Source organism: Oreochromis niloticus, linkage group LG15 (assembly GCF_001858045.2).
Source record: "Oreochromis niloticus isolate F11D_XX linkage group LG15, O_niloticus_UMD_NMBU, whole genome shotgun sequence".
NCBI classification, from domain to species: Eukaryota; Metazoa; Chordata; class Actinopteri; order Cichliformes; family Cichlidae; genus Oreochromis; species Oreochromis niloticus.
In genome coordinates this window covers 38,977,892-39,004,543 of record NC_031980.2, presented here as the reverse complement: position 1 = coordinate 39,004,543, position 26,652 = coordinate 38,977,892, and the positions used below count along the sequence as shown (strand labels likewise).

Sequence of the window (26,652 nt, the reverse complement as noted above, 5' to 3'; positions counted from 1 at the left end):
AAAAAAGCCAATCATAATTTTTTGCATCCAAGTCTGTGATTGGTTCGTTTTGTGGCACAAATATAACAGTGTACAGAAAGATTTGAACGCCCACGGGCAGAAATGTTGAGAGCGCAAGCAACACATTGCGAGCAAGCACAAATGTAAAAACTGAGCGAGATGGGCTGCTTTTGTGTGTATATGGATAATAGCAAACACTGAAATACATTTTTTCCACACAGCAATGAATTGAGTTTACTCAAATTTAGCTTTTCTTTGCTAAAAATAAATTTCTCCTCAAAATGCAACACTTGCACCTGAAAGTTATTTTTATGTGCGCTCAAATTTCTTTTTTACGTGCGCTCAGACTAGTGGCACAAAAATAACACCATACCGATATTGTTGGAAACTGGAATTGGTTGGGCTGCACTATGAATTCTGGGATAGGTTGGGCCACGAAGGATACACCCAACCCATCCTTTAAATCTGGGGAAATGAAGGACGTATCTGTTGGCCGCATTTCGAAGAGTCCTTGAATTGGGACAGCCTTCGTCACCTGGCTGTGACGTAATCGGCCTTCAAATGCGGCCTCAGAAGGACGCAGCCTATGAATTGGGACATAGCAGTGGTCTCCCTGTAAGAAGTGTTGGGGAGGGAAATGGACAGATTAAATTCAGAGGGTTAACTGTTCATTTGACAGGAAAATAAAACGGAGGAAAAAGGAACCAAACTGAGAAGATGGACGTACAGACTATAGTTACGTCTGAAAAATGCCATCCCGCGGTCTTTACAACAAACTTTTTTCAAAAGGTTCTTTTCTGAGGAGTTCCTGTGTGAACTCCCTGTGGAGGACACTATTGGCAGCATCCAGGCCTGTGATTGCAAATATGCAAGCTACCAGGTGAAGGAGACCATTGATTTTCTTTCTTCGTTTTTCTAAGCATGTCTGTTTGTTTATTAATTTCTGTCAGTGGTATTTTTGTTATTATAGTAATATGACACTATCAAAGCTGACTGGAAGAGGGGACAATGACAGGGTTAGGGTTAAAGACAAAACGTGTGTGTGTGTGTGGGTGGGGGTGGGGAGATATAATAAAAGGATAGAGCACAAAGAGAAAAACAACAGATTGCAAGTGCTGCACCTTTAAAGACAAACAAGGAACAAGGAAATAAGAGACCGCACCTTTAGGAGAAAGATATGAAAAACACAAACAAAATCAGCTGCTTGTTAAGTGTGTGTTTGTCACAACACGTACTTGATAAAGTACTTGATAAAGCTGTAATAATGCCCCCCAGGAGCCAGAGGAAGAAAGGGAAAGATCCACGAGGTCCTGGAAATGAGATAACAATAATAATAATAATAATAATGATGATACATTTTATTTAAGGTCACCTTTCAAAAACCCAAGGTTACCTTACAAAAAAACAAAATTATTGAAAGGAGGAATAGTCATAAAATACATAAAACTAGAAAGCGAAAATTTCGGAAGAAATTTTAAGTGTGCCTATGCCGCTGCTAATCAGTGTAGTTTGCCATTCATACCGCTACAGAGAGCAAAACTCACCAGAGCAGCCATTCTCCACCATGAATTATGGTAAAAACAAACACCGCTCGCGCCTCACAGATGACAGCTTACAGTTTTGTGTAAAGATGAGGTGACTTCGTACAGCCCCGATTTGCAGACGCTGTGCACAGAAGTTCATGAGCAGAAGTCCCATTGTACCACGGCAGACCCGACAATGTTTGCATGAACACGCTTTGAAGCATTACGTTATGGACCACTTTTCACACCTGGTTGGTGTACCCACACAGCCAGCTGTAGCTTTTCAACTCACAGCCCGACACACACCCAAAAAACAGCCGAGAGAGCACAGACTACGCCCGAGAGGCGTGATTGCAGATGCCGCTCAGGTGGGCCCACCTCCCCTGCAGCGGCACTGCAGACCACGCCCCGCCACACACATCAAACACGTAAAATAAATATTTATGCATGTTTGCATTCACTTTTTGTTATTTTTACACAGTGTTCTGAATGAATAACAATGGTCTACAGCCAATCTTGTGTATTATTATACAAACTTTGGTTATAAGATTCAGATAACTATTTAATAAAAGCTAAATATTTTATTTGAGAGTAAGAAAGAAAAGTATATCTTTGTGTCCACCTTTCTCTGTTAATGCCCTACCTGGCCCCCTGGCAAAAGCTTTGCTAGATCCGCCCCTGCACAGTTACCAGCTGTCAGATACACAAAAAAGGAGCTTCGTGTTAATTTGTCTCTCAGAGACAATAACTTCCCTTCAACTCATTCATGTCACCTAAAAGGTAAACCTGTTTCTCCATCACCTGTTCAGCTCTGATGATTCAGTAAGGACATCTCCTGATTTGGACCAGCCCTTTTTTCAGCTGTGGCTCCAGCAAACATCAGCTGATACTAGAAATTAAAATCAAATGAATTCTAACAACAGCTGATCAAGCCTAAAGGTGCTGCTGTTGTTTAGCGCGATAAACAAGAGAGAAAAGCCGATCATTGATAAGTTTCATGATTGAAGTTTCAACAGGCGACAGAATGACAGGGGAGGCTTCGTAACGACAGAATAAATCGTAATATTTTCTCTGAATGTGGGACCATTCCTTTTGTACGGCAACTCTACGAACTAACCCTTATGAATAAAATAAAGTTCAACGTCAGTAACTTAGCGCGCACACAGCTGTATAGCAACTCCCATCGTGCTAGCTAGCATGCAGTACGATTGTAAAAGGTCAGCACAACGAAAATAAACTACACCTAAACTCGGTTTATATCTGACCCAAATAGAGTGCAGTTCATAACTTCTTACCTGAAATTCAGTTCACCTCACGCTCCTGCCTTCGGTTTCCCTGATCCACGATTGAGCTCCGCGTTAGCCACCACCGGTCGATTGGCGGTCGCCTCGCCGCCTCGTATGTCTCTTTCTCCGCATGTCCTTCCTGTCACACACCGGTGGATAGCTGCCCTCTGTTGTAGCTCCGCGCTAGCCACCACCAAACAAGTCAGTTATTTTTTCCACATCGACCAGCATCATCGGCCCATATAAACGAAAAATAAGTCCAGCTAAGACACAGACCCTTGGCGAGCGATCGGGTGATGAAACGAGTGTCAGCTGCCTCACTGTAAGCCAAGCCCGGGTGCTTTTTCACGAAGGGTCGCTACGCTAGCGGCGCTAGCAACGCATGTATTTTCTGAAAAATCACAATTTTGCAACTGAAAACTTAAAGAGGGATAAGATTAAAACAGAAGAAGATCTGAAAAAGCTGAATCATACAGGAATAGCCCAATAACTTGAAAACATTTTAAAGTTTGAATGGAGTTTCTAGGTGAAAGTATGAGGAAGTAGTTAAGTTTCAAAAACAAGCAAGTTTTAGAAGAATTGTGGAAGTTTCCCATTCATTTCAAATGGGACAAAAAATTGCATAAAAAGCTTAATATTTTAAAAAGTATAATAGTTAAAAGTACAAAAAGACATAGCACGAATGAGCAGAAACAGCAGAATATTGTGAAATTTGAACTGAGAAAAGAGCACAAAAACTGAGGAAGTAGTTAAGCGGCAAAGAAAGTGGCAACTTGAAGAATAAAGTATAAAGAACTAGAAAAATTTGCATTTCCTGCGAAAATGCTGTGTGGATGCCTTAACGCTGAAGCTGTCTGCTGAAAAGCTGAAAAAGATGAAAAGTTGGAAAAAAGTGGTATGCTGGTGAAAAAAAAAAAGCCACCCTGAGCAGGATTCGAACCTGGCCCTCCGGGGCTCAAGGCAGGTACTCATCTCACTGGCCCAAACTCATTTGCACAAAGAAGATGTGGAGAGACTGACAATTCTGCTGAAATGAGCAGAAGCTGCTGAGAATTGTGCTGATAGGAGGTGAAAAGGCTGAAAATTTTGCAGAAAGGTGAATCAGCAGAATTTCTGCAGAAAAGAGGCAAAGAAGCAGAACGTTGCGCTGCAAAGAGGTTAATGAGCAGAATTTCTGCTGAAAAGAGGCAGAACAACTTGGTTCTGCTCAAATTCACCAATCAGAGGTACTGCGTCTGTCTGCTTCATCAGGCTGTGTACTTGTATGTATTTCTGCCATGAAGCGTTAACAAGAATCTGAGGTCCATATTAGAAAAGCTGCTAAAATCATAAAACTTTGCAGAATTGTAATAAATTAGCAATATAAATTACAGGTCTGTGATAGTGTATCAATTTGTAGTGAAAAAAAAAATGTTGAACAAGGTGGGATTGAACCCATGACTTTTGAGCTGCAGAGCCGTGTCATTACTGATTGTGCAACCTGGAAAGGGAACAGGTGTCTAAAACACAGAGACTTGACCAGTCAGAATTAGATCGCGGTGAGAGGCGAAAAACGCCGTTTTTTGGAGTTACAAAACGTCGTGTAACTCAGAAACTAGGAGGGCTAGCAGCATAATTCTTGTACTGGGTGAATCAGCGGACTTTGGTGTACTTTGACTGCGATTTTCATTGCTCTTTGTACCTCCGTCGCGGAGATATGACGAGAGAAGAAACGGCTTCATTTTCGGAGTTTGAAAACTGAGAGGAGGACAGATTTCCACCCCTCAGACAAACGTAATTCATTGCTCGACGGTAAGATAATTGTAAAAACTGCTTCCACTGTGAGTGTCAGCAGTGTCTGAAGATATATTGGCACAAGCCTCATGTCCTAACTTTGCTTTGTTTAAGAGATATGACGATTTGAAAATGCCTCACATTAGAGAGTCCCAGCGCTGATTTTGAACAGACTCTCCATTGACTTTGTATGGAGAGTTTTAAGACTTTGTGTTGCTCTGAGGCGATTTGATAAAAATCTGTAACTTCCACAACAGTGATAGTGACATTTTCTGAAAGCCAGCAAAAATACCTACGTTTTGATGTATAATTTGTGGAGATTGAGTGGAAATTGAGCGAGTAGCAAGAAGTTGTTCAGACATGAAGAGAAAATTCAGAACGGACCAGCACTCACTCTGAGTTAATTGCATAGCAACCATAGCAACGCATGTATTTTCTGAAAAATCACAACTTTGCAACTGAAAACTTAAAGAAGGATAAGATTAAAACGGTAGAAGATCTGAAAAAGCTGAATCATACAGGAATAGCCCAATGCGTTGAGAACATTTTAAGGTTTGAATGGAGTTTCTAGGTGAAAGTATGAGGAAGTAGTTAAGTTTCAAAAACAAGCAAGTTTTAGCAGAATTGTGGAAGTTTCCCATTCATTTCAAGATAAGATAAGATAAGATAACCTTTATTAGTCCCACACGTGGGAAATTTGTTTTGTCACAACAGGAAGTGGACAGTGCAAAAGTTATGAAGCAAAAATTAGAATAAAATAAAATAAGAATAAATACAGTACACAACTGTACAGAATAGAATAAAATAAAATACTATATACAGTAGAAAAAAATAGAATAAAATATACAATAAGATAAAAATAGAATACAAATGCTATATACAACTGAGTAAAAATATAACGATGCCAGAAAAGATTATTGCACATTATTGCACACACATGTTATTGCACATGTGTGGATGTGTGTGTTTGATCAGCTGCAAAAGTCTTTATTGTGGAGTCTTACAGCAGTGGGGAGGAAAGACCTGCGAAATCTCTCCGTCCCACACCGTGGGTGCCGCAGTCTCCCACTGAAGGAGCTGCTCAGTGCTGTCACAGTCTCATGCATGGGGTGGGAGATGTTGTCCAACAGGGATGACAGCTTAGCCGCCATTCTCCTGTCACTCACCACCTCCACTGGGTCCAGAGGGCATCCTAGAACAGAGCTGGCCCTTCGGATCAGCCTGTTCAGTCTCTTCCTGTCCCCAGCAGAGATGTTGCCGCCCCAGCAGACCACACCATAAAAGATGGCTGAGGCCACCACAGAGTCATAGAAGGTCTTCAGGAGTGGGCCCTCTACTCCAAACGACCTGAGTCTCCGCAGCAGGTACAGTCTGCTCTGCCCTTTCCTGTAGAGGGCGTCTGAATTATGAGTCCAGTCCAGTTTGCTGTTCAGATGAACACCAAGGTACCTGTAGCTGTCCACAGCCTCAATGTCCATACCTTGGATGTTCAGTGGTTGCAGTGGAGGATGTTTGTGCCTGCGGAAGTCTACCACCAGCTCCTTGGTTTTACTGGCATTGATCTGGAGGTAGTTCAGCTGGCACCAGTCCACAAAGTCTTGAGTCAGTCCTCTGTACTCCTTGTCGTCCCCATCTGTGATGAGGCCGACTATTGCAGAGTCATCAGAGAACTTCTGCAGGAAGCACTGGGTGGAGTTGTGGGAGAAGTCTGCAGTGTAGATGGTGAAGAGGAACGGAGCCAGAACCGTTCCCTGTGGGGCCCCCGTACTGCAGACGACCCTGTCCGACACACAGCCCTGAGTCCTCACATACTGTGGTCGGTCGGTGAGGTAGTCCAAAATCCAGGTAGTGAGGTGATGGTCCACTCCTGAGTTCTCCAGCTTGTCCTTCAGAACCGAGGGAAGAATGGTGTTGAAGGCACTGGAGAAATCAAAGAACATGATTCTCACAGTGCTCCCAGCGGTCTCCAGGTGAGTGAGGGAACGATGTAGGAGGTGAATGATGGCATCATCCGCTCCAATGCCAGGCTGGTAGGCAAACTGAAGTGGGTCCAGTGATGAGCTCACAAGGCGCCGAAGCTGAGCCAGGACCAACCGCTCCAGGGTCTTCATCAGGTGGGATGTCAGAGCCACCGGCCTGTAGCTGTTGAGGTCCTTGGGGCGTGAAGTCTTTGGCACTGGTACAACACAGGAGGTTTTCCAGAGCTGTTGGACTCATCCCAGCCTCAAGCTCAGGTTGAAGAGGTGCTCCATCACCCCACACAGTTGGTCCGCGCAGGACCTGACGACCCTCGAGCTGATGCCATCTGGACCCGCTGCCTTCTTGGCTTTAATCCTCCTCAGTTCCCTCCTAACCTGGGTGGTTGAGAGAGACAGGCTGGAGCCTTGTGTTGAGTGTGTATTGGATGCTGTTGTTGGGGGTGGGGAGGGGTGAGCAGGGTGAATAGAGGAGGTGTGAAGTGTCTGAGGTGTCAGAGGTGGAACAGCAGCAGTGGGGGTGGGTGAGTCTGCAGCCGATGTTGGAGACTGCCTCATGGCTGAATCAAATCTGTTGAAGAAATGATTCAGTTCATTTGTCCACCTCACATCCCTCCCAGGCAGAGAGTTATGATGTTTGTGGCCTGAGATGGTTCTGAGGCCTCTCCAGACTTCACCAACGTTATTTTGCTGAAGCTGGTTCTCCATCTTCAATGGGACAAATTAAATTCTCACAAGGAAGAGGTGGAGAGACTGACAATTCTGCTGAAATGAGCAGAAGCTGCTGAGATTTGTGCTGATAAGAGGTGAAAAGGCTGAAAATTTTGCAGAAAAGAGGTGAATCAGCAGAATTTGGGCTGAAAAGAGGTGAATGAGCAGTATTTCTGCAGAAAAGACGGAAAGAAGCAGAACGTTGCGCTGAAAAGAGGTGAATGAGCAGAATTACTGCTGAAAAGAGTTTTTTTTCTGAAAACAGCAGAGAAAACTAAAAATTTTGCTGAAAAGGGTTGAAAAAGCTGAAATTTGTGTGTCAATAGTGTGGATGCCTTTGAGGCATCCACACAATAAAGAGAAACAGGAACTCAATAGTGTGAATGCCTTTCAAGCATTCACACAATAATAATAATAAGAATAATAAATCCGACGAATAGTAATAAGTGTGCCTCTTGGCATAGGCACACTTAATAATAATAATAATGATCATCATAATAAATCCGACGAATAGTAATAAGTGTGCTTCTTGGGATAGGCCAGGAGCGATTCTAGGATCAGAGCTTTGGGGGTGCTGAGCACCCAGAGAGCTGCCCAGCCAGGCAAGATAAACTTTACTCGTCACGATGAGACTTCTTCCCTGTCTCTGTCAGTCCCTGCATCCTTAAATGTCTCCAGTTGTCCCGAGTTCCCTCTGACTGTCTCCTTGGTGCATTTAAACCCCTGTTCCTCCCTGTCCTCGTCGTCTGTTGTCTTCGTCTCTGTTATCAGTCATCATAATTTTACCCTCTCTGTGCAAGTCTGCAAATTTCTTTATTAAATCATAAGATTCTTAAATTCATCAAGTCTCTCTGTGCCTGGGTCCTTGTCACAAAACATGACATCAGTGTTTTGTACATTTTAACGCAATCCCCACATTTGTGAAAGAAAAGAAAAGCACTTTTTTTAAAAGTCTGTAACAAAACCATCAAATCTGATTAAGGTTATTTAAAATACTGAAAAAGAAGAATGGATTGGAATAAAAAAAATACATATGGTAACCTTAATTACTGGGGGAGAATGATGAATGATGATCATAGTGAGTAAGAAGTAAACTGAGTGCATTTATTGGACAGAGATTCACTTTTAATATGTATGTATGTATAATACAATAGATACATAAAAATACACTCCAAAAATAGAGTGCTTGAAATGTACAAATGCACAAAATATTGATTAAAAAAATTATAAAAATTGAGGCAACTTTGCCTATGGTACAATGTATACAATGTATGAAAAGATCTTTACTGCAGATACTACTATGGCTCTGCAGATTTGATTGGCAAATTACTTTTGGTGGTCAACTCTCAAGCAGGTTAACAGTTTCTGTTTTGCCTGTTAGTACTCCCTGTCTGTTTCCTTACCTGGTTCTTCCTGACCTTGCACTTTCTCTTCACGTTCCCCTCTTTCCTCTCTCCCTCTTTGGACTGACAGTCATACACAAATAGATTATATTCAATTGGATGAAAAAAAAAATTACATTAATATGAAAAAAATATTATTAATATCACTAATAAAAGAAGTCCTCTCTCAGTGTACTTTCAAACAAAAGGCAAATAACCAAAACACATGTACATCTAATGAAAGATATAAATATTGAAATACTGATCCAACATCATTCTTGATTGATGGATCATTTGTTCTTACACTTTTACCTGAATGTTGCTCCTGGGTTTCATATCGGCACATGCACATATGACAAAATAACCAGCTTCTCTCATTCCATTTCAAACAGGACAGTGGTAACAACAGTGGGCTACAGACAATTTTAAGTTTTAGATTTTAAATAGGCTGTATAAATGTCAATGGGAGCAACAGGACGGTCAAATGTCGCTGATTTTACTACACGAGGACGAATTGCAGGGTAACAAACATCATCGGAAAACACGTTTTCAACACTGCAGGTTTTCTTTGTTTGTAATGTTTTTCAGCTAAAAAGAAACATGGTCTGACTCCTACCTAACCATATAAAGAGTAACTGCAGGTTAAATGTAGCTAATATGTCCTGTTTTCAGCCAGGCCCTCACACCTCCGCTCCGCTGCGTCTCAGAGTAGGGGAGAGGCGAGCTGGAACAAACCATTTTGGGAGGGGGGGGGGTATCTATACTTTTGTTGTTGAAATGTTATGTCTCAACCAAGTACTGTATGCTTTTTATATTTTTAGTAGTGTGTCACAAAAACAGCAAATATTGTCAAAAAAGTAAGAAATCTTTGGGGGTGCTTTGATTCATTTTGGGGGTGTTGAAGCACCCCCCAAAATGGGCTAAAATCACCCCTGGGATAGGCACACTTAATAAGTATCTACCTTTTCATTTGATCTTTTCATTTGATCGTGTGGCTTTATATTAATGGTAACGTTTTTATTCTTTGTTATTGGGCAGCAAATGTTAAGTGACACTTGGATCATGTGGTTGTGGTCCTGGGGCTTTTGTGGTTGGTTTGTTATTAGCTTTATGGATTTCTTGACTATTAGGAAGTTTCCTGTTAGTTGTAGTCATGCTTTAGGTTTTTTCTAGCCTTCCCCAGTGTTTCCTTCAGTGTAAAGTTGCTGTGAGTCACTGTGTGTCTAATCTTTGTGTTAGTTACAACCTGTTTTATTTTAGTACAGTGTAAGTTCACATACACTCCAATTGGAGAATTCAACTCCAATTGGAGAAAATTTATTGAAACAAAGTTCTGGATGATGATAATGTCTCATTATTTAGTGTCACACAATTAAAAAAAAGAAACTGACAAATAATTCAAAAACTATTTTTGTTCACACAACATACAAATGAACATATATGAATTACCATTAAACTTAAAAACTGAGAAGGTTGAAGTGATGTGTATGAATGAATTTCCCCTTTTCTGTTTCACATCCTGACTGAACAGTCTCAACCAACTTTACAGATTGTAAATCTCAACACAGCTGAAGATTTGTGAACACTTTTAGAGGCTTCCTTTCCACAAGCGCAAACTAAGCTTTACACATGTGTGCAGTAATTTGTGTGTAACTTTGGAGGACTCACAAGCACTTGCTTTAATCCACACATAAAGAAGTCAACCTGACCACATGTAAAAGTATTTTACAAATGTGTATTCCCACACTTGAATAAATGCTGATCATTTATTCACAAATTTATTAAGTTCAGCTTCACGAGTCAGATTATTTTCTCTTTCATCTTGCATCTGGAGAGGCCCAGCATTTTTATTTCCTTTCTCCATGCCATTGCTCTTTTCTCAGCTTTCTCCGGTGCAGTCATCTGTAATTTTCCTTTTCTTTTTTGGACATTGCCATCTTTCTTCTTTCTTCTTTTCATGTGTAGTTTACTCACTCTCAGCTGTCTGCATTGTGTTTACCGCCTGGAATGCACAGTAGTAGAAGTATTGTGTTATTAATTAAATTTATCTTTGTTTTCAGCTCATTTAAATAAAAATCAGAAACCGTTATAATAATCCATTTAATATTAGGAATTCATTTACACCTAAAACATAAGCCTTTCATTTTTATTAAGAACTAATAAAATGTATTTAATGTTGCATATCATTAACACATAGTTGAATAATGATTATTTACATTACTTAGCCCATTGCTTAGAATTTATTCACATCTGAAAATAAAGTCTAAATATTCCTCTTCTCCTTTCAATGACAAACTCCAGTATTAACTTAATTTTATTTAAAATACTGCCAAAATGATCTAAAAGGTTTAACAACAGGGAGCCAAAATACAGTAAAAGCAAAACCTCTTCAGGTCTGCCAGCTAGCTTAAAATGACACCTTTCAGGTCAAAGAGCAACTTCTTTAGTAAAAGTAATAACAGATTGTCTGCTAGCCTTCTTTGTGTGAGCGTTATTAAACCCCTATCCTTTTGTCCCCATGATAGAACAGAGAAAACCGACTCATAGTGTGTTAAAACATTTATATTTCTTTTTATTCAATCATCTTCCGGAAGAGAGAGACCCCTGCACAGCTCAAACGCCAGTTGCAAGAGCTCTAACATTAGAATCATAAACTGTGCCTCATATAGGTGTTATTTTGGTACTTTACACGTCACACAGTCTCAAACATTGCTTATATGGAAAGTTCCTCTTTTCTGTGTCTTATCTATTAATATGCCTGTGCACTAAAACTTCCTGTTTTTCAGTCAGGCTGAGCACTTAGTTTGTGAGTCAAAGGTGGCCTTGCTCTACAAGCCTTCATTATTAAAGTACATAAAACAATATAATAGGAAAATAAGGATACTAAGGATATTGATTTCCTCACAGTTCTCCCCCTTTTTGTGTTTTGTAAGAAACACAACATAATTCCTAATTTATCACATTATGTCATGGTCCTGGGTTGGTGACCCAGTGTTTTTGGTTTTGTACTTTTACTTTTGATAGTTTTGTATTATGACTGTTGTTTTGGGTTTCCTAGGGTTTAGTGGTGTCTTCCCTGCTTGTGCATCCCCTTAGTGTAGTAGGTCTGTGTTTAGTCTGCGTCTCTGAGTCTGTGTCATTACGTGTTTGTGTTTCCTGTTTTACTTTGAAGGTCTCTGTCTTTTGTCAGTGTGTTCTGTTTCCGTTTCCCCTGCCTCGTCAGCTGTGATGTCTTCCAGGTGTGTTCCCCTCCTGTTTCCCATCCCCTGATTCCTGGCGTGTGTATTTATAGTGTGTGTTACCTCGTCCTCGTGGCTGGTTCGTCTGTGTTGTTTCCCCTCGGTCTCCCTGCGTCTCTCCGTCTCTCTGTGTGTATTTCCCCGGACCTCCCTGCATCTTCGTTTCTGGTTTGTTTTGTTAGTTTTACCCAGTTTAGGTTCCAGTTTCATGCTCCCAGTGCCATTGTTGTTTGTATTTTCTTTTGTTTAATAAATACTCACCTGCACCTGAGCTGCCGCATTTTGGGTTCTAATATATTCCACACGTCTGCCACACCGGGCGTGACACATTAAGCTTACTTCAATACAATCCAATTGAATTTTATTTATATAGCGCCAAATCACAACAAAAGTCGCCTCAAGGCGCTTCATAGATACAGAGAAAAACCCAACAATCATATGACCCCCTATGAGCAAGCACTTTGGCGACAATGGGAAGGAAAAACTCCCTTTTAACAGGAAGAAACCTCCGGCAGAACCCGGCTCAGTTAGGGGCAGCCATCTGCTGCGACCGGTTGGGGTGAGATAACAGAGACTTTTATGAGAGAGACCTAATATTTAATAATCCACATTTCACTGTTTTACTCTTTGGTTCAGATGTGGATTCTGTATTGTTCTTTCTTTGTGATTGTTTATGTTGAAGTTGTTTATTGCTGGCTTTTAGTTTGTTTTTGTCTGTTTGGGAGCTGACACAGTCTCTATGGATAAGGGTTTTTGCCAGGGGTAGCATCAGGAGAGAAGCTCCAGAGAGGCGTGTTCCATGTTAAAAGCTAAAATATAACAAAAGAGATTATGCTAAACAAACAAAACCTTTCACTTGCCCAACCCTATCTGTCCCCTCAACGGGTTGTATGTTTTCAATGTTTCCTTGTTATTTTGTCATAAAAATAAATCAAACAAATAACTTAAGCTGTGTGACAGCACCTTGCGTTTACGCCGGGCTGTGAGCTGCCCTAACTCTAATTCTTTCACCCCCTTTTCAACTAGAATCCCAGTTTAAAACTATTCCTGACTTCCCTCAGTGCACACTGTAAAGTCCAAAAGATACATTTAGCTTTTTCCTGGTAAAAGGTCCTACATTATTTTCTCAACCTTTGGAAACATCCTCTATAGAGTTAACCCGTTTCATCTTTAAAGCTTAGGCCTGATTTCTTCGCCCCCTTTAACGGGTAGCGCACTGTGTTTGGGCAATTTACATAACATAAAAATCCTGCAGCTATTCGTAAAGTCCCTCTCATTACTTTTATGCTCCCATTATAACCTGTGTCTAACAAGCTTTTGATCTTCTTTGCAATGTAAACAACTAGGTGTCTTTGTGCTCTGTTCTTCTCCTTTCTCTGGTTGGTTCCGTTCGGTCTCGGGCTTCTAGGATTCTTGCCACCCCTGTGGTCGCTGTGGTCCTGAAATCTTCTCCTGTAAAGGATAGGAAACAAAAAGCCTCTCTCTGCTACACCTCACTAATCTACTGTGTTCATCTAATGTTCCTTTAATCATTCAAAGTTGGCTCACAATATCATGTTCTGGGCTCTGTCCTTTATATTAACTTTACTTAATCTCAATGCTCTTCATGTGTGTGAGCAACACTTTTAGTTTTATTAAACACACCCAGGGTAAGATATAAACCATCACCATCTGAGCATAAAAACAGACAGAGATCTTCTCCAAACAACTCAAGTCAGAATGGTTTCATTCATCAGGGTTACGCCCCTTCATGCGTCCCAAATGAACATAATATGCATCAGTTACAGTAAATGGTCAATCTTAAACCCCTAAAATTAGACAGAGAGGTTCCTCTTTCTATCACACCTTCCATACAAGGCAGTAAGTTTCAAGCCTACATGGTCCCTGAGGCGGATGCTCTTCTTTACCTAATCTCCTGTCATCTGCTACCAAGTAGACTAAAATGCAGTTAGAAGCTAAATGAGTTTCAGGCCTTTGGCCTGGCAGGTTTACGGATTCTATGTGTTTGTAAGCGTGTATGCGGTTTATCCTTCTATGCTTCAAGTCACTTACACAATAGATTGTCTGGACATCGCGCCTAACAAAGCTTAAAACCTTCAATAGACTGGGCATCAACTCCTTCATGAGCACAATCGCAATGTGTATAAAAATCACTTCTACGTATATAATCTTCAATGTTATTCATTTGGGTAAGCAACACTTTTAACACCCTCTTAAAAAGCTCTCTCCTTCTCTCATCTGATCATCTCAAGCACGTCCTGTACAAAACTTACTTCCTCTTTTCAACACACATACCACATTTGCCCTATATGGCTGTCTCAACATGTTTCCTATCAACTTATTCATGGCATGTCTATCTTTACAGCTTCTGCGTCACCAGTTCCTACACAAAGACAAAGCAAACTGTGTTTCACCTCTACCCTAGAAATAAATCTATGTAATATCTGTATGTGTAAGCCTGCATTATAACCACTTATTCTAGAAATCAAAAAGAACATGAAAATAACAATTTCTGCCTCAGTTTTACCATATCTAAATTATCAAAAAACCCCAAAAGTCATAAAATGATCCTAAAACCCATTTAAAATTAAACCTTAAATCCCCCTTTTGTGACACATCTTATGTGTCACAAACTCAAAATGCTTCACCCGAGCTTAGGAAATTAAAAGAAAAAGGTTAGTCGTATCATTTCTCAAAACACCTCAGCAATCCTCCTCTCAGGTATATCTACTCCGGCCCTGCAAACCTGTGTTTAAGGAATGAAATCAATTTAATCATCATGTCAAATCTTTTCAAACTCCTGGCTCCGTCCAGACCCTGCATCCTTGGAACTTCCTAGAAACAAAACCTGTGTGTTAACCCGAACTTCACATTTCATACTCAGTTTTCCCCACTGATGATCCAATCTCTGTTATAAGAAAGAAAACTTAAAACAGAACAGTTATCAGTCATGTGTTTAACCTTAGTCCAGTCTTTATCTGAGTGTCCAGTCGGTCCAACCTTTAGTCCACATCGTCCGTCCAGTCACCGTCCATTTACACAGATTCATTCTCACGCATTCACACCAGGTATTGCTGATAGTGGAGATTCCCACGCAAATAATCAGATTCTCCACCCTCAGCAACATGAGCTCATTCATTTGTTTTATTTTTGTTTTCTAGGAAACTAGTTCTTTATGCTTTTGGACTGGATTGGCTCGCGGTCCAACCTTTTAGACAGGGACTTTCAATCTGATCAGGTCCCCACAGGTAGCCTTCTCCTCCGCCCATTGTAATCTGGAAAGCCCACCTTATATTTGTTCTCCAAGAAATTATTTACAGCACTGTTATTCACTGTTGCAGGCCTGCTTAGAACAAAAATGAGAAAAAAGAGAGCTGATTAGTAGCTCATCAAAGCACAAAACAAAATCACCTGACAGGTTTTCTCTAAGTGCACTGTCACAAAGATAATGGGGCCCCTTAGACATGTCCATGTTTAATAAAACTCCCTCTATTAAAAAAACAAGACAACCCAAAGCAAACTGATCGAATCAACCCATCACTACACCAACAACGTCAAAAATCTTAAACACAGAACATTTTGCTTATTAATCTATCAATATGTTGTTGGGATTAGAACTTCAGGGCCACAAAAGTTTTGCCTTACTTTTGACTTAACTAATACTTACATAGTCTGAAGTCAGACTTAAATCACTCTCTCTGTTCATTTTCCCCACATCATATTTCAGTGGCCTCAGGTTCTTCAGCATCCTGACAGTCTGAGGTCAACTGACATAATTTCACCTGCTCAATACACAGAAAATCTTGTTAAAAACCACTCAATTTGCACACCATCATCACTAAATTCTAAATTTCTTCTCTAAAAACTACTACACACTAAGCGATTTGGACAAGATGATAAACAGACTCACACGCTCAACATGCTGTCTAGTCTTCATGTGCTCTCTTGTAATTCTAAGGTTAATGCATTTTCTGTTTGTGTGTGTGAGTTTGTATGTTTCTTTTGGCAGTGTTTCAGACTCCTTCCCAATTTTCTCTTTCCCAAATTTGCTAACCCAAATTTTGATTTCCCACATTAAATAACAGCATTCCTCTGTGTTCTCACCTCCTACTCCGCTGTCCTCTCTCACTTCAACAGTCCAAAACAGGCAGTTCTCTTTCCGAGACCGAATCCACTCTTGGGTTCGGTCTCCTCTGTGCACACATGGCTGCCGTTAATGCACAGGTTGTTCGGGTCACTGTTGCTCTGCTTGGAGCGGCCCATCAGGGAGAAAAGACCCAAAGACACCTTGCTGTCAGAGCTGCCGGTTCGTTGGTGTCCCAATTTGAATTTCTTAACATCAGGAGAGTTGACATTGAGACCAGATGGGCGGCTGCTACTCAGAGATGAATTCTTCTCGGGCAGCGTCCCCAGTGTGGACATGGACTGTGAGATGTTATGCTGCAAGTTTGATCTTTGGGCAAAGAGCTTTTGAGATTTTAATTTCTTTTTCTCATCCATGTTATTGCTCTTTGGAGCTGCATTCCTTGTCTTCAGTCAGGAGTGAGAGCTTGCTTGTGAGGTTCAGTAACACATGGCGCTGTAAACACTTCAACCAAAAACTTGGCCTGAACGTTTCTAATAATGTTAACCTATAACTTTCTTCTGACCGCTGCATGTGGAAAATTGATCCAGGTCTGCTTTGTGCCTAAAAATAACAAACTGAGACATTTTCATTATTATCATCAGTGCTTAAACGACCCGTTTCTCTCTCTTTCCGGTCAAAAATACCAATTATGTCATGTATACAAGTGTAAGCGTGTCTTCATTGCATTTTTTATGTATTCATGTTAATGTTCAGTGAGTGTAAGCTGTTTCTTCATTGCATTTTTTATTTTATAATCAGGTTTAATTCATGCATCTTTTCACTGAGCTGTGGATTCAAACTATCTCACTTCTGATTCTTTCCAAAAATAATTTCACATGTAACAATTTGTGTATGTGTGTTTTCTATTCATTCATCTAATCGTTAGTTCATGTATTTATTTTCCTCGGTCTTTCTCTTTTCTTTCTTTTTTTTTTTTTGTGGTGGACAGTCCTAAACCTCCATGATTTAGCTTCCATTTTCAATCCAATTATATCCTGTACTCTCGCACTCAAACTCGTCCAGGCTTGACCTCTGACTGGTCCCTGTCCCTCTCTTCACAGTGTCCTGTTTGGCCTTAAAATCTCCAACAACACAGTCCCACTCTGTTTTCATGTTGCAACGTCTCTCACCAGCTCACAAGCTATAATCAGACTTCCTGTTTGACGTACACACTTTTCTTTCAGACTTCCTCTTTCTCCCGCACTCTGCTATGAACCTTCGTAGTGTTATTATTACTTATTTATTATTTTGTACAAATCACACAGGATCATTCAAATCATGTACTCACAATATTCACACACTTAGAATCACTCAAAATACGCTTTCCTAAGAGTATTTTATCAAACATGCTTTTTAGAATCAGAAAGAGGAAGTAGACAACACCCAGTTGAGTGCGTATGTCCCCTTAAAAGAGAAGAGAAATAAACACATATGGGACAACTCTCCCCATCTTAGACAAAATGTGACCTTAAATGTCCTTTTCTAAGTCATGTTCTTCTCTATACACAACTCTTGGCCTCCAGGGCACAAAACTTTGAACATAATCTTTTACTTTACCAGAACTAGGCCTCATCTAAATCCTGTCTCATTCACTGCTGAAGTTCTAGTTCAATGAACACATGTGTCGCAGTTTAAAATTAAAAGAGGAAGTAACTCACACCCAAGAACTGTGTGTGTGTGTTAATGTCTGTGTCCCTTCAGACGAAGAAAAGGTGAACATATATGGTGAGTTTTCCTCAATTTACACAAAATATGACATTAAATATCCTTTTCTTCTTTAAACACAATGAATGACCTCCAGGTCATAACCTTTGGACTTATAACTCTGATATAAGTCCACACAGCGCACCAAGCACAGAGAAAATTCAGCCTCAGTGCTTCAGAATTCTCCTCAAAATTCAGAAACTGTTTCTGTCATTTATCTGCCCAAGAACTTCATCACATGGACCTCGCTGGGTCCAGTAATTTTCAGCACATGTATATCACTGCCGCCAGTGAAGATTTAAAAACAGTTTCTTGTCTCAGTTTACCCAGTATTAACTTATCAGATGGACCGCAGCCGATCCATCAATCTCAACACAATTGTCTGTCCACGTGTACACAACTTATTCTTCACTTGTATCACAGCACATCTAGTAATATCTTCAGAATTACTTCAACATGGTAAACATTGATTTTCCTTTAAAATCAATTTACCATTAGAACTCAAGATCACAGCTGACTCGATTCTCTGAAATCCTGAGTCAGTTAAACACCTTGTCCAGCTCAAGGTGTCCTTTTCATTGAACTCATCGGAAGTAGACAGCGCCCAATTTAACTGCGCATGTTGTTACTGAACAACACACACACAGACCCAGGGCAATTCTTCCTGGATCATTTACCAAAATTCATGTAAGTATATCAACCATTCACCGATTTATTTCTTTTCCTCAGACCACGCCGGATCTGTTAATATCAACAACGCTGCACACTCAGAAATGTACAGCTGATTCTTCCTGTCAGACCGCACCGGATCTGTTACTTCAGCACAATAAACACTGATTTTCCTTCAAAATCATTTTACCAAGAGCCACAAAACCATTTCTGACTCGATTTTCTGAACTTCTGTGTCACTTAAACATCCTGACAGCACCAGGTGTTTTCTGTCGGACTTCCTCGTCCGAAATTACTCTTTTTACTCACAAATAAGTGTTTCTCAAAATGATCTTCTGACCATTAGCTATTTCTGAGGCCACAACTCTCAGCAGCGCCACCTGAGTAAGGTCCCCTGGACCACCTAGAAACGTCTTTCCTACACTGTAAACCCAGATTTTGTTTCTAGTTAAACTTCTGAGTGATCATTACTTATACTGTTATGTTTTGTAAAAACCTGCTATCATTACTAAACAACATTAGTTAATTGTACTTTTTAGCTGAAATAGTAAGTGCCACTAATCCGGTTTAGTAGAATTAACTTGGTGTGTTTAGTTTTATAACAAAGGGGAGGGGCCTAATTCAAAACTTCACTGGGCGCCCCACAAGGCCTCTGCAACGGATTCAACGCGGACTCTGCGGGAGGGAAGAAAGCAGACTGTTGCCGACATTTTCTCAGCAGCATTGAACGCCTTGAACGGTTAGTATGTAAAATAAGTAGTATAAATATCTTTGTTGGAACATGCAACACCAAAAAGCTTGGAGGTATTTTTTGACGCTGTCACTTACTGTACGGTTTAAACTTGGTGCATATCGGTAATATATAGGCTACTTATTGCTAGCTAGAGTCCATCTATTATTGTCAGCAGAATAATAAAGTTAGATTTAGTCAGTTTAATTTGTCAACCACAATTACTTTGATATATAGGGTAACATAAGTTTATATTTGCTGAATCAACGATTTAGAACACTATGATGACCCAGGTCAGAAACTCAGAACACGATGTCTTAGAGAAATGATTAACATTAAAAAAATGTAACAACGTTAAAAAACAACATTGTTAGACAAACTTTCTTGTGGCCTTCTGAAGTGTTCTTTAATTTTTCACAACTCTGCTTGGCTTGTTATCAACTTTTACACATACTGCCACCTTTCATTTTTAACATAAAAGGTCTTAAAAAGACTAACTAACCTGTAGGAACTCTGTTCTCGTTCTCCCTCACTCTCTCTTACCTATTTACGTGCCAGTTTTATGGTAACACATATATTTTGGTTCTATTACTTTTTTGTGTTATACAGCAATATTATTTTGGTCTGATAGTTTTCTTGTTTTATGTTTTACAGATCCTTGTGTTGTGAAGATGCTGTGGAAGTGTAAGTATTGTGAGTTTATGTGTGAGAAAAGGGGTTACCTTTTAAAACATTACCGGTTAAAACACGGAAACTATGGAAGAACAGCCCCATTTCCCTGCTTACACCAAGAATGTGTGTGCACATTCAACTCCATGAATGCACTCAAGGTTCACTTAGCAAAGATCCACCAAAAAACCCAGGTTCCACAGCCAATATATACTGCACAAGTAACCTTTCAGTGTCAGTCATGTGACTTTTCTGCACCCTGCACAGAAGCAGTCTTCCTCACTCACTTGCGCAGTACACATTTGAAGGTAAATCACAGAGTCCAGTGTCCATTTAATGGCTGCAACTTTCACACCAGTGTGTATTCTACATTTAATGCACACAGAAGTAAAGAGCACAGAACACTCGACTGGAGGATGTTCAGGCCGGAAATTGTTGCTGGTAATGTAACTAATGAAATGGCACAAGAATATCACGAGCCTCCCAATGACACCTCCGAATCGGAAGACAATGAGGACTCTACCAATGAAGATCTTCATGATTTAGAAAAACAGCTGGAGCACAATCTTGCTGCTCTTTTTTTAAAGATGCAAACAGTGCTACACATTCCAGAAAATACAGTACAAGAAGTTATAAAACAGCTGCTACAGATTTGTGAACTAGCCCAGCCACTGCTGCATAATGCAGTCAAGGAAATTCTCAAACCACATACAAATGTGGAAGATTCTGTTGTGGAAGAATTAGTAAGGGCTGCTGAAAAGGGTAATGTAATGATGAAATTCTGTGGCAAGAATGGCCCCTTATCAACTACAAAAAGGAGAGCAGCATATGTGAATAAAAACTTTACAGAGGTTAAACCAGTAGAGTACCTTATTGAAAGAGGAAAAAAATGTAGTGCTGTATATGTACCTTTGCATCCAATGCTACAGAAGATGTTGAGTAGGGCAGACATTTTGGATAAAGCTCTTTCCATCCAAAAGCATGTGCAACATGAGTACAGTTCATACAGAGATGGTACATACTGTAATGAAAATGACCTCCTTAAAGGGGATGAATTCAAAATCGCTGTTGGACTATATACAGATGATTTTGAAGTGTCCAACCCTTTGGGAACATCTAGAAAGAAACACAAAATGAGTGCAGTGTATTGGGTGATAGCTAATGTCCCATCAAAGTACAGATCCACACTCCACTCCATCCAGCTTGCTGTCTTGTGTAAAGCCTCTTATGTGAAAGAATTTGGCTATGCAAAAATTCTCCACCCACTCATTCAAGATCTAGCTTCTTTGGAGCAACATGGTGTCTATGTTGAGAAGTTGGGAGAATGTGTTAAAGGGACAGTTGTATATGTGGCTGCAGATAACCTGGCTGCTCATTCTCTGGCAGGATTCTTCGAAAGCTTTACGGTGGACAGATTCTGCAGGTTCTGCATGGCAACAAGGGACGAGATGCAAGCCAAAGAGGTAAATTCAGGTGCTTTTGAACCCCGCACTATTGATGCTCACAATCAGCAGGTGCAGGAGGTAAAGCAGGATCCTACTAAGGCAAAACAATATGGTGTTAAAGGAGAGTGTGTACTGACTGATGGTCTGGAGCATTTTCACGTTGTCCATGGGTATCCCCCCGACATCCTCCATGACCTTTTGGAAGGGATTGTTCCTGTTGAGCTATCACTCTGCATTTCAAACATGATTTCTAAAAAATATTTTACCATAGACACACTGAACTATGCTATAAAAGCTTTTGAATATGCCTTTGATGACAAAACTGACCAGCCTCAGCCAATTTCCCACAGCTTCTCTACCAAAGGGACCATTGGTGGCAATGGCCATGAGAACTGGGCTCTACTTAGGCTGCTCCCACTTATCATTGGCCATAAAGTCCCTGAGGGAGACGATGCATGGAACATTTTACTGCTCCTAAAAGAGATTGTTGAGTTGGCTGTTGCAACAAAGCACACTGAAGAGTCAGTACATTTCCTTGACTGCAAAGTGTCAGAACACAGAGAATTGTTGCAAACAACATTCCCAGATTTTAGATTACGGCCAAAACATCACTACCTCGAGCATTACCCCGAGCTGATCAAAGCATTTGGTCCCCTTTCAGACGTTTGGACAATGCGATTTGAGGGGAAACACAAATTCTTCAAACGGGTCATACGTAATGCCCACAACTTCAAAAATGTAGCTCTGACATTGGCTGTTAAGCATCAGAAAATGATGGCTTACTATTTGGACACAAGTTCATTTTTCAGGCCATCAGTTGAAATGGACAAGGTCACTACAGCATCAATCAGATCTTATCCTGAGGATGTCCAACAGGTTTTCTGCCGGAAAGTTCCTCAGCTCACATCAGTGCTTGTTGCATCATCAGTCTCTGTAGATGGAGTTACATATCGTTCTGGCATGATAGTCTCTGTTGGTTCATGCGCTGGGCTACCTTCATTTAGGCAGATCAAACAGATAGTGGCACTCAACACCGAGATCCTGTTTATTTGTAATGAGATGACTGCTTGGTACCACGAGCATCTGAGGTCTTTTGAACTCATCTGTGACAGCAGGAACCCCTCTCTGTGTGTGGTGCAGCTGAAAGATCTAAATGATGTGTTCCCTCTTCCAGCATACACATATGGTCAACATTTAGTAGTGACCCTCAAGCGTCATATTATATGCTAAAAAGCAAAAGTGTGGTTTCTGCAATCAGTCTAGACTGTAAGGTTTTTTGTCTAATTTTAGAGCTCATGATGAAATATATAATAATACAGTCTGAGAAGGGTTTTATATTTTTTCATAAATGTCTGACTATTTTAGTAAATGTTTTCTTGTACATTTGAGTAGGGGGGCTTCTATAGAAATAGACTAAAAAATGGAATTACCACTTAAATCTCAGGATAAATCATAATTTTCTTATCTTACATAGAACACCAAGACAAACAACAAAGTCATGTACCACACAGACACAAGCAACACCAACAAAAACAACACACATTTATTGGATGTACAACTTCAATCTCATGGACATCCATAGTTTTTTCCCCTCTGGATAGTACTCATAACTTGTTTCTGTGTTGGTGATAGTTCAGCTTGTTCAGTGTTTTCCAAAGCCCAGTATGATGCTCTCAAATATTTTGACTTGAAATCATAAACACTTCTATCATTTAAGTTATCTTAATATTTTCATAGTGATGTTTCTTCTGAAGGAAAAAAAAGTGTACTGAATTTAGGCAACAAATGCATTAATCAACTATTTTTGTGATGCACATAGTGATTGTTTAGCCGTTAAATTCCTTTTTTTATATGTAAAGTTATATTCTAATTGTTGTTTCTATTTCCAAGATGACTGCAAACCAGAAAATGACCATGAGAGTCATTCTAACAGAGGCAGATATAAGGAAAGTCATCCTACATTCAAGGCCTTCTACAGTAAAAGACTTGATAACCAAGCTTCGAGAGTCACTGGGACTTCAATACAACTTCAGTCTCCAATTCCAAGACCCTGAATTCAATAATGAACTATGTAATCTAACAGATCTTCAAGAACTTCCAGAAAAACCAACCATTAAAGTCCTGCCTGTCTTTGACCTGGTGCCTGTCTCATCTGATGACGTCTTTAGCGACACAAGTACTGCAGATACAGAGATACTCTCACATTCACCTCAGGATCGACGTGAACCATGGCCAGAATTTTTTGACATTCCAACATTTTCTGTTGATGTGGAGTATAGACTGAGGCAAGCAGATTTGCTGTTTATGAGTGAAGGAACACACCTTAAGGTCTCAAAAGAGCTGAAACATGAGATACTAGAGAGACTGGCAGAAAGCATGTATAGCTACACAGCATACCCAACTGCTGCTCAGTTTGAAAGTGTTGCAACAGCACTGATAAACAAACACCCCTGTCTCCAGGAGCGAGGCTCTGTCACTCGCTGTTGTGGTTGGAAAAATAGTCTAAAGCATAAAATGGGAAATTATAGAACAAAGCGCAGGCAATCAGGATGCCTTGATGTTGCAGTAAATGCCGGTAAGCGGGGAAGGCATTCATCAGATGGACAACCAGCAAACAAGCGGATAAAAAAGGCAAAGAAAGGTGAAATCAACTACTTGCCCAACTTTCCGGATGGATTTGATCAAGCTGCCCTGGAAGAGGCCCGTAAGGACTTGGCTGATGAAATGCAGAAGAGAACCCCAAATGGACTTCTTGTAAAACAAAAGATGGATCAGACTTTTGCTTTGAGAAGAAAAGAGGTTGTGGACTCTGAACCCCCATAAACATGATGGTGAAACGCTGGCCTGCCCTCTTCACAGAAGATCAGGTATGTTCACAAAAGCAAAGATAACTAATAACTATCTGTGTTTTATATAATGTGCCTAGATGTCGATTTCTTTTGACCCCTTTAAGGAAAACATGGATGACTTTAATGTGGAGCATGTCGTTTATACATAGAAACATCAAAACTTAAAATTCCACAAAAATGACATTCATGGCTGTTTCTCCAGCTCTACTTTGCAGATGGCTTGTCTTGTACAGGTTGGTTATGTTAAGTGCTTTTTTTTTACTCTCTCTCTCTTTCTGTATTTTTCAGGTGTTCATGGAGTTCAGCAGGATTGTGGGCAAGAACCTCAAGCAGGAATTTTATGAGAACATCGATCGGCACAGTCCTCGTTTCCTTGAGTTATTTCGTTCCAAGAGAGGGAATGTTGGACAGTTGTTGACTCAGATTTCACAACAGACCAATGTAAGTTCATACAAATTATGTTTAGTATTGTTCTTTACAGGTTTTACAAACATCATAGTCCCAGTCTATAGTTTGTGTAATTCAGTTTATTGTTGATCAGTAGCTTTCTTACTGATAAGTTATTTTGTTTTATTTTAGTCGTCTAATTTGTTATTCTGTTTCATTCCCAAAGACTACTGACCCAACTGCAATCCGGACACAGGTGCTCAGAGGGCTTCCAATCATCCTGGGGGACAATCCTTCAACCTTCTTCAAAGCAGGCTTTGTAAGTACACTCTTGTGTTCTTTTAGCCAAACGTCTCCTGGCACAGCTTCACCCACATGCAAGGTGCACAGAGAAGGTCAAGAGTTGATTGGACAGACGCCTGCAGTAAATAAAACGCTTTGAGGTTATAGGAAACAATAATCAACCTGGAAATGCACAAAATATATTTGGAAAAAAGAACAAAAGAAAAATAATATGAAAAATAAAATATCAAAAGGAATGCAAAGAAAGAATGTCTAAGTATAAAAGGAAGTAATTAACACAATTAGAATGGAATTAGAACCGGATCAAGTCTGAAAAATCACTTATACTGATCCAGTTCAAATTGCTTTTGACCCAATTAAATTGAAGGTACCACCCCTACATTTTGATTGGTGTATCGACGTTCCTTCCTATATTATGCTGCATATTTAAACGCTGGTTGGTTGGTTGTTGTTTTTTGTTTCAATAACCCTGTCAATCTACTTATGAAGATTGTTTTATAGCACTTCCAAGTGTTCCCGAAGCCTCTATTCCACTCTTTTCTTTTACATTTCACTATGACACTCTCATGGTATCATGATTGAAGTTTATTTTTGTAACGAGTATTCTAATGATTATGTACTTTTGTTTTACAAGGAATCAGATGCTGATTTTTTCCGTGACCTTGACATCGGGATTCTTCTCACTGAGCGTGAAGAGGCTGTGCTCACATCTGCCCAGCATCCAAGTCCAACCTTGTTGAAAATTATCATTGAGGGAGAAGTCGTGATGGAAAACATCCAAGATCTGCCTAAAGCAATGTGCATTCTGTTTGGACTCACGTATGCACTCCATCTTAACTATCCTAAAAGTATGAAGCTGACCTTTCTGTTCATCCAACAGATTTTGCTCTCATTAGGCCACACTGACCTAAAGCCAAAGATACAATCTTTGAAAAATCAGCTTACAATGTAAAGTGATGTCATCTCTACTGTGACATGTTTGTTTTTTTTCCTCACCTTTTTGGTTCTGTAAAACAGCCCAACAAAAAGGCACAAAACGCAGAAACAGACACATTCAGCACCCAGTCAGAACAGTCCCATACAACACCTACAAACAAAAAACACTACACATAAACTTCTATACACACAAACACACACACACACACACTTAGATGCTTTAGAAGTGAGCAGAAGCATGTGACGTGAAAGTAAAAATTGAAGAGTTGTACCTGAAAGACAGACATTGTTTAAGTTGTTGCATCATAAGTCTTTGTAGATGGAGTTGGATATTGTTCTAATTAGAAAGTCTTTGTTAGTATGTCTGTTGACCTGCCTTAATGTAGGCAGATGGTGCAGATCCTGTTTGTAACAGGGAATTTTTGGGAATTCTGTTTTTTGTTGGTTGTTACATTCACCTACCACACAACACACACACATTCAACTACCACACAAACACACACACATTCAACTACCACACAAACACACACACATTCAACTACCACACAAACACACACACATTCAACTACCACACAGACAAATTAACATTGGCTTTGTTGTGGCTTTTTCTTAAAAATAAAATGCATTGGAGCATTTGAAGATTTTGTTTTTTTTCCTATCCAACTTCATTGTAACAATGTTTTTTATAATTCATAAAAAAGTTATTTTGTTAGAGGAAAATACAATCTAATTTTTTTAGTAAGTACCAGTAACAAGTAATATCTTGTTATTCAATAATTCTGACTACACAAAAAAATATGAATATGAAAATTCATGTTATATTAATACAGCTAAAAGTATTTAGTTTCAGCTTGTGTAAAAACGTAGTATTCCATGTTAATAAAACTAAAAATATTTAGTTTTAGCTTGTGTAAAAACTTAACATTCCATGTTAGTTAAACTAA

At 39.9% G+C, this 26,652-nt stretch overlaps 2 protein-coding genes across 5 annotated transcripts in view; both read left to right on the top strand.

The window, feature by feature from the left end:
* Positions 1–26,652, top strand: part of LOC102079947 (NLR family CARD domain-containing protein 3-like) — a 51,667-nt gene that overhangs the window by 3,079 nt on the left and 21,936 nt on the right. The gene's annotated exons all lie outside the window — the stretch shown is intronic.
* On the top strand, positions 18,812–26,343 carry LOC109199358 (uncharacterized). 3 transcript variants are annotated; one of them, XR_002059781.2, is made up of 7 exons: positions 18,812–19,128; positions 19,774–19,803; positions 21,148–21,251; positions 23,124–24,100; positions 24,371–24,523; positions 24,696–24,788; positions 25,407–26,343. XR_002059781.2 is itself a non-coding variant. In XM_019354678.2 (7 exons), the coding sequence occupies exons 4-7, from the start codon at positions 24,059–24,061 to the stop codon at positions 25,722–25,724; spliced, it is 606 nt and encodes a 201-aa protein (XP_019210223.1). In that variant the 5' UTR covers positions 18,814–19,128; positions 19,774–19,803; positions 21,175–21,251; positions 23,124–24,058; the 3' UTR covers positions 25,725–26,343. The 3 variants fall into 3 exon arrangements, 1 of the variants encoding a protein (XP_019210223.1); XR_003214125.1 differs by having other exon boundaries at positions 18,813–19,128; positions 21,175–21,251; XM_019354678.2 differs by having other exon boundaries at positions 18,814–19,128; positions 21,175–21,251.

Bases quoted from the DNA above. Each gene is read 5' to 3' on its own strand.
- LOC109199358 (XM_019354678.2), top strand. From the start codon at position 24,059: ATGATGGTGAAACGCTGGCCTGCCCTCTTCACAGAAGATCAG. The intron at 24,101-24,370 runs GTATGTTCACAA...TGTATTTTTCAG, and splicing joins CCCTCTTCACAGAAGATCAG to GTGTTCATGGAGTTCAGCAG. The intron at 24,789-25,406 runs GTAAGTACACTC...TTGTTTTACAAG, and splicing joins CCTTCTTCAAAGCAGGCTTT to GAATCAGATGCTGATTTTTT.